This window comes from Macrosteles quadrilineatus, unplaced genomic scaffold, assembly GCF_028750875.1.
Source record: "Macrosteles quadrilineatus isolate MER2022 unplaced genomic scaffold, UCM_ALF_1.0 Scaffold_9__3_contigs__length_116548681, whole genome shotgun sequence".
NCBI classification, from domain to species: domain Eukaryota; kingdom Metazoa; phylum Arthropoda; class Insecta; order Hemiptera; family Cicadellidae; genus Macrosteles; species Macrosteles quadrilineatus.
Window position 1 is genome coordinate 29,953,226 of NW_026542602.1, and position 17,423 is coordinate 29,970,648.

At 36.4% G+C, this 17,423-nt stretch overlaps 1 protein-coding gene across 1 annotated transcript in view; it reads left to right on the forward strand.

Moving 5' to 3' along the window:
• Positions 1 to 17,423, forward strand: part of LOC129004450 (cell division cycle protein 23 homolog) — a 50,320-nt gene that overhangs the window by 11,607 nt on the left and 21,290 nt on the right. Inside the window, exons 4-8 of the mRNA XM_054433043.1 lie at positions 856 to 1,033; positions 2,984 to 3,163; positions 4,040 to 4,204; positions 4,792 to 5,038; positions 17,088 to 17,286. Coding sequence (XP_054289018.1) covers positions 856 to 1,033; positions 2,984 to 3,163; positions 4,040 to 4,204; positions 4,792 to 5,038; positions 17,088 to 17,286 — 969 coding nt within the window. The remainder of the gene's footprint in view (positions 1 to 855; positions 1,034 to 2,983; positions 3,164 to 4,039; positions 4,205 to 4,791; positions 5,039 to 17,087; positions 17,287 to 17,423) is intronic.

The following is a 17,423-nucleotide window of genomic DNA, read 5'->3' on the forward strand; positions in this document are numbered from 1 at the left end:
ACTATCATGTTCTGAGCTACTGCTTTCACCATTACCAAGATCGTCTTCAAACAACAAGTCCCTCACTTCATCGGAACGCAAACTTTTATCCATGATGTTGTTTTAAAAACATACTAATAACTACAAAACCGTGTACAAATCTAAAACTGTGCAATCACTATAACTAATTAAAAAGATATTCTGTAATAACTAATAACGAAAAATGCACTAAAAGGTTATAAATACTACTTCACTCCAACTTCGTAAACACTGAAACAACAAGTGACATGGCGTGATACATAGCTTCAGATCGATACGTTTTTTTTCCTTTTCTGGGCGTTAAAAAGGCGGGAATTGTATTCGCTAATGTAGTTTAAGAGTTACTCGATAGATTGCAGCACTCATCAGACATCCTACTATACCTATTATTAAACAAATATAAAAAATGTGTTGTGGGCACTGGCACAGGCCATCCGAGCGGAATTCAGATTTTGTTATGGGCACTATGTGTGGCCATCCGAGCTGTGAGACACAACGTTGCCGTATTAATTCTGAGCTGACACGATAATGGCGATGGCCACTATATGTGGACATCCGACTGCGTAGGACAGACGATAAATGACCTCTCCGAGCGCAAAGGGTTAAATCTTGTTGAAAAATACCAGATATGGTATGAATCCTTATATTTACTTACTAAACATTTCTTTTTTCAATTATATAGTGTGCAATCTAAATCTAACCTGTGACTTTTCCATTGTCAAGTACTTATTACCTTTCTAATTAGAATGTTTGGATTGTTTAACTTTTTTACTGGTCTCTTGGCTTTCATTGAATTAAGTTCCACTTACATCATTACAAGTCCAAATGTGTTTCCAGCTCAAGTCCCTGCTGCTCCCTGACCACTGGATAAAGCAGTTCTTCTTGGCGCACACATACTTGGAACAGCAACTCAACGATGAAGCTCTGGACATCTACAGTCAGCTGCAGACTCAAGGGTTCGACCAGAGTAATTATCTACTGGCCCAGACTGCTGTAGCGTACCACAACAAGAGAAGTAAGTATTGTGACAGAAACACTAACTTGATACAACTTGGTACAATTTGTACCGTTAAAGTTGGCTTACTTTGTGTAAATTTCATGGTAAAGTGCAGCCTTGATCTAGCCTTGTAATCTTTTAAACTTAAAAAAAACTTGTTTACTGATTGATCCAGAGTAGTATGACTAAGCTTTTTTGTCAAGACATAATAGTTTTCCATGTAGCTCTTAACTACAAACGATTCCTGAAATGGAGGTTGACTTATTTTTGACGGGTACATATCCTTTCATCCTTTACCCTACTAATGATGGTTTGGACCTTTCTATGTTTAGTCCTGTCTTTTTTTAGGTAATCATTGTAGTTACCCTTGTAATCTTCTTGATTGGACACATCTGGATTTAACCCTTGTCTAAAAAAAACAAAAACAAATTCCATATCATCATAACCCGAACCTGGTACCAAAATCAATGTATATATTTTTAAACCATACATTATGCTATGTGTAAAAAACTATTACAATACAGTACAAGCAATTATTATACTGTCTAAACATGAAAGAATAGAACAATAACATGGATGCTTAAACAAATCACTAGTAAAACAGGCTGTGCAGACTCAAGGGTTCGGCCAGAGTAATTATATACTGGCCCAGACTGCTACCCATACATGACTGCAAATTAATTATTATTTAAATTAATTATTTAATTAATTATTATGTTATTGGTGGTTTGGTACCACTCGTGCTGCAAAGTACCTTGGGGTCATGGTGGACAGCAAGCTCAGCTGGCGAGACCAGATCACCCGTACGGCGGACAAGGCCGCTAAAATGGTTTCTTCCCTTAGTCGGTTAATGGCCAATGTCGGAGGTCCGCGGTCCAGCCGCAGAAGGCTGTTGATGTCTGCGGTCCAGTCCGTGCTCCTGTACGGTGCGGAAGTCTGGGCAGACGCTCTCAATAAGGAGATATATAGGATGCGGCTCGCCCGAGTGCAGCGTCAGGCAGCACTAAGGGTAGCATCTGCCTATCGAACAGTGTCCGAACCCGCCGTCCTGGTGGTTGCTGGAGTCATCCCCGTCAAACTTTTGGCGGCGGAGAGGAAGGCAATTTATCAGCGCCGTGGGGAGGACCAGGCAAGAATTGAGGAACGCACCCGGACCTTCCAGCTGTGGCAGGAGAGCTGGGAACAGGAGACAAGGGGGCTCTGGACCAGGCGACTGATACAACAGGTCCAACCTTGGGTTAATCGGCGGTGCGGAGAGGTGAACTTCTACCTCACCCAATTTCTGACGGGTCACGGCTTTTTCCGGTCGTACTTGTTCAGGATGGGCAAAGCCGTGTCACCCGATTGCATATACTGCCCAGGCATTCCCGATGACGTGGATTACACTTTCTTCCACTGCCAGCATTGGGAAAGGCCCCGCCTAGAGGCCCAACAGTTCGTAGGGCTGCTGTCGGTGGACACAGTCATACCGATGATGATGGAGGGTGAGGACAATTGGACCTGTGTGTCACTTTACATCCAGGGTGTTCTCCGCGCCAAGAAGCTTGACCTCGACCGGGATGCGGTGTAGGTCAAAAAATAAATAATGCCAGAAACGGTGCGAGCCCTGTGGGCTTAGGTCACATGTTGGCCTGACTTGAAGTAATGTGACAAACAATTCCAGGTCTGTGTCCGACAGAGTAGAGGGGGTTTTTTAGTGAGTAGTCTGTGATAAACTCAGGAGTCTCACACTACAGGCTGGCTACCTGTGTGCGTAAAAGCATTTTCCCTCCTCACCCTAAAAAAAAAAAAAAAAAAAATTGGTGGTTTGGTGATGGTTTTTATAATTCTGTTAACCAATGTGGTCAAGCGGCAAGTGTGCGAGTCCTCCAAAGTTTGAACTAAACCAATCGGAAGGAGAAGAAGTCTACTGTAAGATAACTTTTTTTGGTAACTTATAGAAACATACTAATTAAGATTCTTTTACAGATGTTGTAAAGGCAATCTCCACTTTCCATGAGCTAAGGAAGTTGGATCCTCTACGGCTTGACAATATGGACATATTTTCAAATTTGCTTTACGTCAAAGAAATGAAGGTGGAGTTAGCCTATCTCGCACATCACGCCACAGAAATAGACAAATACAGAGTGGAAACTTGTTGTGTTATTGGTAAGTTTAATTATATTTTAAACTTGATTTAAAATGCAATGAAAATCTATCCAAAACCAATGGGTGGGAGTTATTGTGAAAGGTTTATTGGTTTTGAATGAAAAACTAGAGTTATTATTTGTATTAAAGGATGATTATCTTGAATGAAGAATAAATTAGCTCTATCGTCTTCTAATGCATGATTTACACTTGCTAATATCACAGACGAATAGTATAAGCCTAGCTAAATACCTGCATGACAAAATTCAATATTATCATCAAAATTTGAACTTAATTCCTTTTAAAACAAAACAACATCAATACTAAATTACTTTTTAACAATTCAATACATACATATTTGATTTTAGATAGACCTACATAATAATACAGTTGACCTAACTGTATTATTATGTATCCAAAATAAAATATTGTATGTTTCAATTGTATTGTTAAAATGTAATTTAGTGTGGTATTGTTTAAAAAGTTCACATTGTGTTAATAGTACTGAATTTGGTCACCAAAGTATTTCACTTTGAGATAACTATCATCTCGGCCATTCATTAACCTTTAGAAACAATGTTCTATTGTTTTTACAACTTCAAAGAAGGGTTGGACTTGGGTTATAGGAAGGAACTTCTGTTCAAATACCAATAATCACCTATACTTTTATCTAGATGTGTTAATATTAACTGGTTTGTAGCCTCCCTGAGCTTTCCCTGCATACACTTCCACCACTAAAAGCCATCATGCCAAATTGTGTTTACTTCGCCATAGTCAATCATAGTTTTTAAGCAGGTTGTAGTTTAGAAATTTCGTAACTGCTTGAATTGGACTATTTATATTATCTTTAAACATCTCAATCAAAGGGTGGGTTTAAAATTGTTTATTTTATCCCAGGAAACTACTACAGTTTGAGAACTGAACACCAGAAAGCGGTTTTGTACTTTCAGAGGGCTTTGAGGCTGAACCCGCAATACCTATCTGCTTGGACACTTATGGGACATGAGTATATGGAGATGAAAAACACAAATGCAGCCATACAGAGCTACAGACAGGCTATTGGTAAGTATGCTTAAAACATGTTTTTCTCCCAATTCTACCCTGGTCTTATTTATTCTAACAACCTTGTAAGTTTTTTGCTTGTGTGATCAAACCATGGTTTTGAGATAAGAAAAAAAATGATCTTGTGTCCAAAAATTTAATATAAGCTTGTGCAAGCTTCATTGATGATATATAGCTGAAAATTGCCCTTGGAACATCTAACCTCTTTGGCTCCCCTCACATTGTGCAGATACATCGCAACTAATTTTCCACTTGTTCTACTGTAAAATATTGTACATTTTCCATATTTTAATTAAAAATATTGTACATTAAACTTAAATGACCAACTATTAGACCTGTCCCTCTTCCCAGGTGGAAGCAAAGTTGACTCCTGGTCCAATGCTGGTCAGGAAGTTATTACTGATAGTTTTTCCATTCTCAAACCTACCTTTCTCGGTTGAAAATATCAGTTACAGTAAAATATTATAATTATCCATTTTGTGTGCCATTTTGAACTTTTCCCCATTCAGAAAAGCCATTATGCAAAAAAAATCCTATAACCATGGTCCTTGTTACATCCTAGTAACTTATCTGTTTTTCCCCTACAGAGGTAAATCGCCGTGACTACCGCGCTTGGTATGGGCTCGGGCAGACCTACGAGATACTTAAGCTGACAAACTACTGTCTGTACTACTACAAACAGGCACAACAACTGCGGCCCAATGACAGTCGCATGTTGGTAGCACTGGGCGAGACTTATGAGAAACTAGAGAAGGTGCAGGAGGCAATAAAATGTTTCTACAAGGCTCGTAGCGTTGGTGACGTTGAAGGCGTGGCCATATTTAAACTTGCTAAGTATGTAGATAGTAGATACACTTTGTGTTTGTTTTACAGCTATCTACGTTTTTAAACATTCGTAAAAGTATATTGAAAGTAGTGTTTTGACAACTTGAAGATATTTAGTTAGTCTAAATCTCAGGTGAATAAATCACAATATAAAACTTTTCTTCCTTTAAATATTTTATCCTAATTTAGATTTTGAAAAGACAACCAATCTCTATTAAAGTTCTCAACCAGAGACTATTCATTCAGTGCAATGTTATTAAACTGTTATAATTTTACATATTAAATATTAACAATAATTAACAAAACTATTCTTGCAAGCTGTTACGAACCATAAAAAAGCAAAAATAGGTAATTAATTCATTCACTGATGACATTTATTTGGCAAAAGTCTCTCTTAGCGAAATGGGTTCAGTCATGATCACAAGTACTGGCAGCCTTATGATGATTAATAACAAACACTAATTAATACAAAAAGAAAATTAAGATGAAAGAAAACCCCCTGGTTGCTCGAAAAAGAGGTTTTAATGTACCGGTTGCTAGTAAAGTCAAGGGTCTTTAGGAGGTATCGCTGCCACCACTACTCTAAAGGGAGAGTTTTAGTAGGCCCTAATGAGAATGGAATGATAAAAAATAAAATAGTAATTTTGATGCTGAACACTTGAGGTTTATTTGAACTATTAGATGCGAATGTGTTTGTATATAATATATTAATTTTGAGCAAGAGCAATGATGTAGACAGTAGGATGGGTGAAGCGCGATTAATACCTATAGTACAGGTAAAATAATACAAAAACACTTCATATAAACAACAAAATTTGTACATTCATGAAATTTCACATGTGAGTTACTGATAATATGAAATATGAAGATTCGATGAGTCCCCAAAATTTTGGGCGTCCTAAGGCCCTTTTCAGGGCCCTTTTTGTTCTGAGGGGGGTAATTCCTGAATAATTTTGTTTTTACGTTTATGGTCGAGTGAGCTGTGGTTTTCGATGGTTTTAGTTATCTTAATACGATTGGGACTAGTTTAATGTGTATTAAACCACTCCATACAGGGTGTTCAGAAACATTATTACTTTTTTTTACGATATTTAAACATTTATTCATAAATAAATAAAATTAGTTCCCTTATGCTCTATATAAAAGAGGATTAGTGAAAATAACTGTAATTATTTACTACGTAAGGAGGAAGGATCACAAGGAATAAGAGAAAATATGAAATACCCCCATAACAGCAAACCTTCAGACTAAGCGAATTTCGACTAAGTGAATTGATTTTCAATTAAATCTAAAATAGCATTGAGTTTAACGATTACGTAGGTTTGCTGCTACAAGGAGGTTAATAAAGTGTGATTTTAGTAAAATATTAATAGCCTAGTATAAAACAAATCATTTTTACAAGTTTCACACTATTCTCCTTAAGAATAACAAAGGAATTTAAAAATTTACAATTTTTGAATCTCATTCGTAACCAATAACCGTACAAACACAATAATATACTAAATGATTTTTCAAAGCTCTTTAAAATGGCTCTCTAGAGAAAAATTTATAAACTTTGTGTTTTGAGGATCAAAGATAACCAATTTTTACCACATAAAACCCTGTGTCCATGGCCCGATTATGCCAGTTTCGTTAAAATCAAACCACAATTACTCAAGCTATCATGTTTACGGACACATATTTATCATGGATATATTATAGTTTACATAAATATATATATACATATATAATATTTTGAATGGATCGTGTTTAGGCCTCTGGGGACATCGAAATGAAAAAGTAAATCGGTTTCGGGTCTATGTCTTACCTTGAGAACTTCGGTAATAGCTTATTTCCTTAATTGGAAATTCGCTAAAAGGGGATGGATTAAGTTGTACACCATAACATAGGTCATGGTGAAATTACGCGAAAATTTCAATGTTTAAGGTGATGTGAAATATTTTTCAATCTATTTTTTATGGGAATATATTGAGACCAATTTCAAATTGATGTGTATTTTTCTTAGTTATATTATTTTTTTTACATTTATTAAAAATTAAAACAATTGTATTTACATAAAATATTACATTACAAATTAAAATAAAATACCTACACCAAAGCAATTTTTCTAAAATTTCTGAGGTATCTCTCTCTACAATTTCATCACAACAATAATTATTCTGAAACGACTCATTAACAATTTTATTAGGTCTATTCTTAGCAACTTGTCCCATCTTTACTGATTTTGTCCAAGTCGGTGTTCAAGCAGGATTCTCCCTCACATACCTTGCAGATTGCACCACAGGTAACACCAATCTCGAAGCACCAACAATGTGATGTGGTGCAAAAACACCTTTCATACATACTGACGTTTGCAACTTGTATCAATACCATTATCAATCAATAAACCCATACAAGTACGGTTGTCTTGGATGGTTATGACGACCAGGACATCACTAAGACACCAGAGCAGCATCGACGGTACAAGCATTTCTGTCCTGAACCATGGGAACGAGTTTTAGGGGGTAAAAATTGGGGTTTCTAATTTTCTTCACCCTGAAAACAAAAAGTTTCCCATTTTTTCTCCAAACCATTTTAAATTGTAAAAAAAAACAAATAGGCTAATTGGGAGCGCGGCAGTGGTCCGAAAGTCAGTACTCCGAAAGGCACTGGTCCGAAAGAAATTACATGGTCAGGCACTGCTTCGAACGGCATAAGTTCGAAAGGCACTGGTTCGAAAGTCACAACTCCGAAAGTCACTAGTCAGAAACATTTTGTCCATCCAGGCACTGGTCCGAAACAATATGTGCATCCAGGCACTGCTCCGAAAGTTATAACACCGAAAGTCACTAGTCAGAAAAGAATGCAAGGGTCAGGCACTGGTCCGAAAGAATGTGCGTGGTCAGGCACTGCTTCGAAACGTGGTTCCCCCTCGCAGCAAATGGGCGGAGCTATACAGGTGTGGAGTGGGAGCAGCCTCCAGTCCCCCCTACCTCTTGACACGCCCCTACTTTTTGGCGCGGTGACAACAGTGTCGGTTAGTCATTTCTCACTTCACTCAACGTTACCACCAGGACCAGGTCCAGGGGCAGTTGACATCGGGGATCCTCCCCAGGATATATTTTCCTTAACAATGTTGCTAATGTTTTGGTGAAGGAATTATTCCATAAAAAATTGTGTAACCTTGATAAAATTGTACTTAAGGGAGCGCTCTACATCAGCTCGTATTTCTCAATACGTAGTTGCTTAACGCCGATGTTCCTATAGCTACCATTGCATTGAACAGCGCCATGAAGAGCGCTTGCAATCCTTTCGAATCTGGGTCATTACTTCGTCCTTAAACTTTTTAATAAACTAACTGCAAATTCTTGTTTTTCTCTAAAAGTATTTGTATGTGTTACAACTTATCATAGAAAAACGCGTAGCCTACGGAATTTTAACATTTTTACCAATCTTTGAGCCCAAAATAAGCTGATTACCTACAATAACAGTGACGAAATATATGACACCAAGATCTTTTAAATCGGTTCACAATTGGGGCTACAAACAGTTAGAACTAAGCCCCTTGCATTTGCACGTGCCAGACAGGTAGAGCGCAGCCTTTAGGTTATTGTAATGAGTTTCTATTAAAGGAAACTTTATAGAACTTAAGTTATATAGCCAATATTATACTAACATAAACATAGTTAAATTCCCGTAGATAAAAAAAACAATCTTAAAGTTGCTATGTGGATTATTCCATATGAATTATTCCATATCTCTGAAAATGTTTGTAACCTTTGTAATCACTAGATAAAATTGTACTTAATGTTATTGTAATGCAAATTTGTTATGCAACCTCTATAGAACTTAAGATATCTTGCCAAATAAATATCATTAAATGCCCATGCATAAAAATCCAATCATAAATTTGCTATAGTAAGTGATTATAAATCTCTTAAATTTATATTGCTGTAAAGAAATCTTACTAATATTATAAATTTGAAAGTTTGTGTGTTTGTTTGTTTGTTTGAAGTTCAATCAAGCATTAACTACTGGATTGATTGGGCTGAAATTTGGCATGATAATAGCTCACGTTCCCGATTAACATATAGGCATATTCTTATCTCAAAAATCCTTTCGGACTCCGCCCCATAGTGGCTCTGTAGTTCCCCATGTTAACCTTATGTAACTACCCATTACTCGAGTATTCATATTTAAAGGGAATTAAAGATTTTAGTCAGCTGTTTCAACTAAAAAAGTTGGTTCTATGATATGCAAAAGCATTAAAATTTATAAGATTTACCAACAGGGTGCAGTATTATTATTATTATTATTATTTTTTATGAAAACAGCTAATTTTTACCAAGTAGCAACAAAAAACCGTGAATGAAAAGCTTGAGTATAAATGCAATAAGCATTTTATATTTATATGCCGACCCCGTACGAAGGACGGGTACTCTGCAAGTATATAATATATTTGCAATTAGTAGCCTACTAATGCATTTTATGTTAATTTTGCTGAATACACGACCTATGATTTATTATTACAATCTAAACAGAAAAAGGTGACACAACTGGATGTTTCTAAAGTTTCCTAGATTTTGTTTTCTTGATCTTTTTATTGACGTCTGTGTCTTTAGTTCTAAGGGTTTGTCCCGTAGAACCATCACAAAAATAATATATTAACACATAACAACATTTAATCTCCGAATAAAAATCCCACAACATAAAATTGGTAGAAGGTTTACTAATTGAAAAAAATAGTTCTGTTCTAAAATAGAATCATTATAAATTATTATAAAATCAAACTGTCATATAACCTAACCAAACTTGCTGATGAAGGAAAAATCTAATAAAGGTTTACTAATAGAAAAATTATTCTGTTCATAAAATAAAATTATAAATGCCTTAAATTCCAACAAAAGGTGTATAGTTAAGAAGTATTCTAAGCTAAATCTTTGATAAAAAGTTATAGACTACAGCGTGAATCGAACCGGCAACCATAAAATTATCAGCCAGGTACGCTATCCACTACGCCACCGAGGCTCATAGCCATGCTCCGTATCGTTGCGGTAACGCACGGTGTTTCCCCAAGAAAGAGACTGATGTCACACCCATACAGCACACTTTCTCCTCAGGACATCCCACGGATATTGCGACAGGATATGCAAGATATCCCATTGTAGTCCTATGGTCAACCTGGGATATCCCAGGATATCTGCAGGAATGCGTAATGTCCCCGCCCGGGGATGCTCGATCGATACTCCCAAAAGATTATAGTGCTGCACCCTGTTGGTAAACCTTATAACTTCTTAATGCTATTAAATGTCGTAGAACCAACTTATTAGTTAAGTGGCAAAGTAGTAATAGTCCAGTCAAATCGTCGTGGAAATCTACCTCACGTTACAAAAAATAACTGTTACGAGTTTTTTTTCTTAACTGTATGTTTTTTGGTGCGCTGAATCCGAATCTGAAGAGATCCAACACTCTCTTCAAGCCACTTACTACTGATCCAGGCAGTGCTGCTACCTTTGGGTGTTTCAGGGAAATACGTCCAATCTCGGGGTAACGTAGTGCAATCACCGCTGCTCTTTTGTTATTCATCAGATTGAAATATTTGAATGCCAATTGCGTTCGCTACGGTGCCGCACCGGCACACATTTCACCTGCATGTCCCTTAGTAGATTTATGCTTTTGATTCGGCTGTAGATAATTATTAAAAGAAATTATTAAGAGAACTGTTCCCGGTTGGGTATCGTAAATGCAAATGCAATTATCTGCTTGCAATATTGAGTGGGCAAGCATTTTAATCCATTCCAAAGTCAATGCTACATCTGTGCAGGATCATAAGTCAAGTGTTAGGGGTCTGACTTACGGGAAGTATAAGTGAGGCAACGATGGCGTCATAGTTTAGTTCAAAATTCCTCCGTGAACAGTGTTGTAGTAGAGAACACAGCGCGTAATTTTTACTTCACTATTAGTTAATTATAAAATTAAGAAAAATTATAAAATTAATCTTAAAATTTTTCTATTATTAAATTAAACTGTCATAACCTAACCAACATAACCAAACGTGCTGATAATGAAAAAATCTAATAAAGGTTTACTAATCTAAAAATTAGTTTTGTTCATAAAATAAAATGATAAACGCCAAAAATTCAATTTTATAATTTTTTAATTATGAAATTAAACTGTCATAACTTAACCAAACCAACCAAACTTGCTGGTATGACTACTTTTGATAAAAAAAGTTGATGCTGCCAGCGGAATTCGAACCCGGAACCTGCAGATTTATGCTATCCCCTACACCAACGAGGCCGATGGATGAAGTCCGTATCGTTGCGGTAATGGTGTTCCCATTACCGTGTATTCCCGTATTAAAAATACTGGCGGACAGTACGAAAATGTACAATAGATTATGATTAATGACAATACTGTCGGTATGGCACTTAAATGCCTACCTACAAGTCCACCCAACACTTCCAAGAGGGTCGTTGCATTACCACATAAATAAAATCCATTTGTTATTGGTGGGATTTGAACCCGTGCTATAAGACTCCGGAGCCCCAGTTCATACCATTAGACCATCTCGCTCCCCCTAACTAAACATTTTAGTAAAATGTTATCCTGGATGTTTTTCTTAACTCAAAAAATTACAAGCGTAATTTATTATCAAAGGCTTATTTGAAATCAAGAGTTATAAAACTAAACCATATTATCACAAACCTGTGAGGTGTTTATGTCGGGTAGGGCACCTATCGTAAACTTACCTCCGATTTGCTCGGACAGCTCGAGTAGTCCAGGGTCTCGCTAGCAGTCCTCGTCGCTCGCTCGCCGCCTCTCGATCTTCGTATATGTTTTCGTCCTACACGTACCCGAGACTATGGTTGCGTGTCAGCACAACGACGCGCTGACCAGTAATATATCGGCACTAAATACGATGCTGTTATGAGAATTAAAATAAGTGACCAGCTTCTAGTCTAACAAAAGGTATCGCTTCTCGAATAAAACTAAAAATAAAACTCTCGTAATGAAATAAAAGGTCGACCCGCGCAATAACAAAATAACGAAATGAAATGGCGTCAGCGCTAATATGCCAATGAACTTCTTGGCTTCGAAATATAACTAAATGAAATACTTTTAGATAAAATAAAATAAAATAACCTCTGATAAATAAACTAAAAAGTGTAGGCTACTGTGACACCGCACACGCAGTGCCGGCCCGAGAAATACAATAGGCTAATCACTTACAACTAAGATGATAGTAAATAAGGTTAACTTTTACTCGCCAAAGTAAAACGGGAAAATAAGATTATTATTAACGCAATGATAGACTGCTGTACTTACGTCTGACGATACTTCTCTCGATCTATTATTTTGTCGCTTTTATGTATTTTGTCTCGCACGTTGCGAGTCAACATCCACGACCTATGCTCGCAGGTCCGCTGCACGCTCTTGAGGAAGGTTGTTAGGCGAACAAGCGCTCGCCGTAGACTGTCCTAAGAACTGTCCACTGTCCGCTGGTCTCGGCTTCTCCCCACCACGTCTACAGCAGCGCTTCAAGGTGACAGCGGCCGAGTCTCGAACTAGGAGACATGACCAGCTGCAGTGGACATGTGTGACATTGTTGTCAAGCGCGCTCAAGCCTTCGCGGCCTTTAAATAATTAAAACGAACCCCCCAATAAAATGTGACCATTACAAACCTAATGCAATTTAAAATATTTTACATGTACTACATGAAACACGTATTCTACATTTTTACCTGGTTATATATTACAATTTAACTTACAATTTAATTGACAGTTCGTATCTGTAGGTCACAAGTTGACGTACTATACTTTGTTTATGTTTAACTGTAGCTCTAGTTAGCGCCTATAATCGACGATAGTGTAAATGGTTTACTGCTGGCAGGAAAATGATGTTTCTGTAATTAGTGACCGATAGTACAAAGAAATAATATCATGTGGATCTCGTTCCCTTTTTATATATGGTGTATTACATGCACTTGTTTTCAGTTAGCGTCCATAATCAACGGCAGTACAAAGGGGTTTATGAAGAAATAAAACATATTCCCGTATTAAAATTACTGGTGGACAGAACGACAATGTACTATATATTATTTTTTATTACTATTCTGTTGGTATGACACTTAAATGGCCGGACAAGTCAACCCAACACTTCGACTTTCTAGATGGTGGCGTGTTGTCGGGGTGGGGGTAGCATCTTGACGACAGCCCCTTACTGTTAGAAGAGAGTGTCAAATTTTGTTCTATCTTCTCAGTTTTCTAATTATAATTCACTTTACTAATTTACTCTACGCGTTTACTTTAACATTCGAATTTTGTTATTGTTTGAGGACTTACAACTATTTATGTTTTACATATGTTAAGGGAGTTGAATTTTGATTGAATAGGCCTACCTACATTTTAAAATATATTTAGATGTGTTTACTTCATTTTCTTGTAGCAGTAGCAATCGATTTACTCATTGAAACTAGCATCCAATTAAGTTTCATTTGAGGATTCAAAGTAGCCTATAATGATTTAAACTTGTAATATTTATTTGGGCATTTGGTTAGGTATTATGTTATGGTGTCTCTCATTTGCTATCTTATGTTTCCAGTTATTAGTCTTTAAAAGGAATTAAAGGTAGGCGACCAACCGAAATAAAAAAAACTCATTCATCATCAATATTTATTCATACTGTGTTGTATAATCTAATTCCTACGGGAATAAGTGAAATGCTAAGTTCCTTCCTATAGGTAACGTAACTGTAAGTTTTCTTTTCAAGCAGGCGCATTAAACAATAATGTATCGTTATCTTAAAAAACAAACGAACAAGATCTAATAAATAGTAATCAATACCAACACTTGGATATAATTTTAGCAAGTTTCCCAAAAAAGAATAAGTTATTACCGTAGCATTCTAATAATATGATATTGCTAATCTTAGGTAAGTTGGTGTTTTTGGATAGGCCACATTGATTTCAATTAAGAAGCTAAAAAAAATAATAGCAATGTTAACTTCGCATATCAGACGGAATGCGATTTAAAAAAAAATCCGGAAAACTAACAGTACCTAATTAAAATAAGGGGTATGTTTACGAAAAAATTGACTTACTTGTTATTATTGTGTCTAAACATGTAAAATGTCATTTTTTATTTCCACATAGCTTTCTGCATTTAACTATAAAGTTTTTTTTTTCAAAATTACTTTAAAACTGTTGCCTAACTATAGGTAGATTGAAATTCACTATTTATTTTTCGAGAAAACATAGATTTTAAAAAAAGGATAAATATATACTGAAGAAGATTAAAGGATTAGTTTGGCTTGCATAGGATTTTTTAACTTTTAATAATTGGTCTGCGAATAGTTTATAATTAATTACATAACATCATTAAACGACTAATCTATTCCTATCAGTGTTCAAAGGAGGCTCGGGATTGGAAGACATCGCTCCGATGTTTCGTTCCGATTTCAATTCCGCTGTCCCGATTCCAGACAGACGACACAAGGCGTTATATTCGGTCCTCGGCTATATTCGTTATGGTTCGGAAGCGCTCGGGATGGCGTGGTTGTGCTGGGTTATTCCTCCAGAGAAGGTCTCGTCAATGACCGTGGCATTCTGACCCCGCCCACCACTGACACACCCCTCCTTTCCCCTACAACGGGGGGGGGGGGGGCCTGCGGTTCTTGCTCCTCCCTCAACCAATGTTGGAGCCCAGGCGTTACTCCGAAAGGCAGTGATCAGAAAAGAATGCATTGCTAAGGCACTGGTTCGAAACAATCTGCACGCTCAGGCACTGCTCCGAAAGACAGTGGTCCGAGAGGCAGTGGTTCGAAAATAATACAAAGATGAGGCAATGGTCCGACAGATTTAGCATGGTCAGGCACTGCTTCGAAAGGCAGTACTCAGAAAGGCAGTAGTCCGAAAATGAGTTTCGAACCAGTGCCTTTCGGAGCACTGCCTTTCGGACCACTGCATGGATCTCGGCTAATTTAGTATATTAATGTGTTTTTGTATGGTTATTGGTTACGGATAAAATTAAAAATTGTAAATTTAATATTCCCGTGTTATTCTTATGTAGAATAGTGTAAAATGATATAGTCAGTTTGTTTATAAATATGTCATAATCAAACTTGTAAAAAAATTTTTGTACTAGGCTATTAATAATTTACTAAAAACACACTTTATTAGCCTCATTGTAGCAGCAAACCTAGGCAATCGTTAAACACAATGCTATTGCAATTGATTTAATTGAAAATCAACTAAAGTAAATGGAAATTCGCTTAGTCTGCAGGTTTGCTGTGACGGGGGTATTTAATGTTTTCTCTTACTCCTTGTGATCTTTCCTCCTTACGTAGTAAAGAATTACAGTTATTTTCAATGATCCTCTTTTATATAGAGCATAAGGGTAGGCCTACTAGTTTTATTACTTTATGAATTAATGTTTAAATATCGTAAAAAGTAATAATATTTGTGAACACCCTGTATGGAGTGGTTCAATACACTTAAAACTAGTCCCAATCGTTTTAGAATAACTAGAACCATCGAAAACGACACCTCACTCGACCATAAATATAAAAACAAAATTATTCAGGAATTTCCGCGTGCCCCCCTCCCTATTCCAATACAGGATCAAGTTACTTCAATGTGTCTCTTTGTTCTTACACTTGCATTGAAATCACGTGATTCACCTTAGATAAGCCTAAAAGGCCGAAAAGAACTAGGCTAAGGAAACTGTTACAACTTAACTTAAATACAAAAGAAAAAAAAAAAAAACAACTAAATGTTACTCTTAGTTTAGAGACAGTGACACGCTACATTAAAAGATGAAGTTTAACTAAATCATGATATTGTTCAAAACCAATGAAGAAGACTCAGAGGATTTAAGTTTTTTTTTATTATTTTGGCCACTGAAGTAGATTTTCCTTCTACAGTATATAGACCAGCAGCAGTAGCCAATAATCTATAGCCTACTAGAGGCTGTCCAGTGGTTGAAAACTCAACCAAAAATATCTAGTGTACTGACTTTTTTATTTTCACAACACGCTTTAAATAAAACATGTGAGTGGAATTTCTTTCATTTGTTTATATTTTCTGTTTACATTTTGTTGTTATTTTGTCACCAGCATGGCAACCCATAAGGCCCAATTAAATTTTTTTCAAATTTCAAATGAATTTTTGTGCTTATTCTTGCGCCTATTTTAATTTATGACGGGATTCTGAATGAATGAATGAAAATCCTTCTTTATTGAGGCGAACTTAGGACCTCATGGTCCTTTCTTACAGTTAACCTCTAAAAAACCAATAATAACAACAAAATATTAACAAAAAATACAATTACAAAATAAATTAATTCTGCACATCTACAGGAAAATATCTTTCTAACAGTATGCATAAATTTTCCCTGCAATGCACACGAGCTGAGAAAATAGGTTTTAAAGAAACATGCTTGCCTAGCGTATTAATATAAAGATAGATATATATTATAATTATTCCTTATTAACGTCCTTTTTTTGTCGGTTCACCATAACTTCCTTAATTCTTCGCCAACTACCATAAATATGATGTCCTTTTAAAGCTTTTTTTTGGAAATATCTCAAACTTTCAAGATCCGTCCACTCAGCCCTACTTTTTTTTCTAAGACACTAGGCACGAGCCTGGAATTGTTTTTCACATTACTTCAGCCTAGACCTAGGGGTTGCGGCATTATCACTTAGATAAAATCCATTGGTGACTTGACTTGATTTGAACCCGGGACCTCAGAAACTGAAATCTCGTGCTCTAACCACTAGATCAGCTCGCTCCCCCACTTTTTTGTATGGCTTAGTACTTTTGTTAAGGATTGGTTTTAAAATAGCCATATTTTGACAAAAATCAGTAATTCACTTTAGCGCTCTCTGTCAGTGACTCAATTGAATGTTTAGTTTTATTATAAAACTGGCTGCAAATATATGGGATTGGGAAGTCTACTTATCAATAGTAAAAGATTTAAGGAAGTGAAGGCAGTTAGTTAATTGGTGAGGCAAAACACCTGCTTGAGTGTAAATGGGTGATTGCATTAAGAGTACATTTGGCTTTACTGCTCACAGATTATATGAGAAAGTTCTGATGCACGAGCAAGCGCTTACTGCGTACACAGAGTTTGTCAAAGAGGTCCAACAAACCACAACAAGTGATATGAAGTCTGATCTGGCACATGCATACAAGTATCTCACCGTGCAACATCTGAAGAACAACAACCTTGACCTGGCTCACCAGTATGCGCAGAAGTGCCTAATGTTTGAAGAGGTAAGAGTGTAATCTCAGAAATCATAAAAATATTCAGGAAACAAGTGTATTTGTATTTATTGTCTTTGATGAAAGTAATTCAATTATTAACTACCAATTAGTTTTTGGAGAAAAAACACTTTTGGTTTATAAAAAAA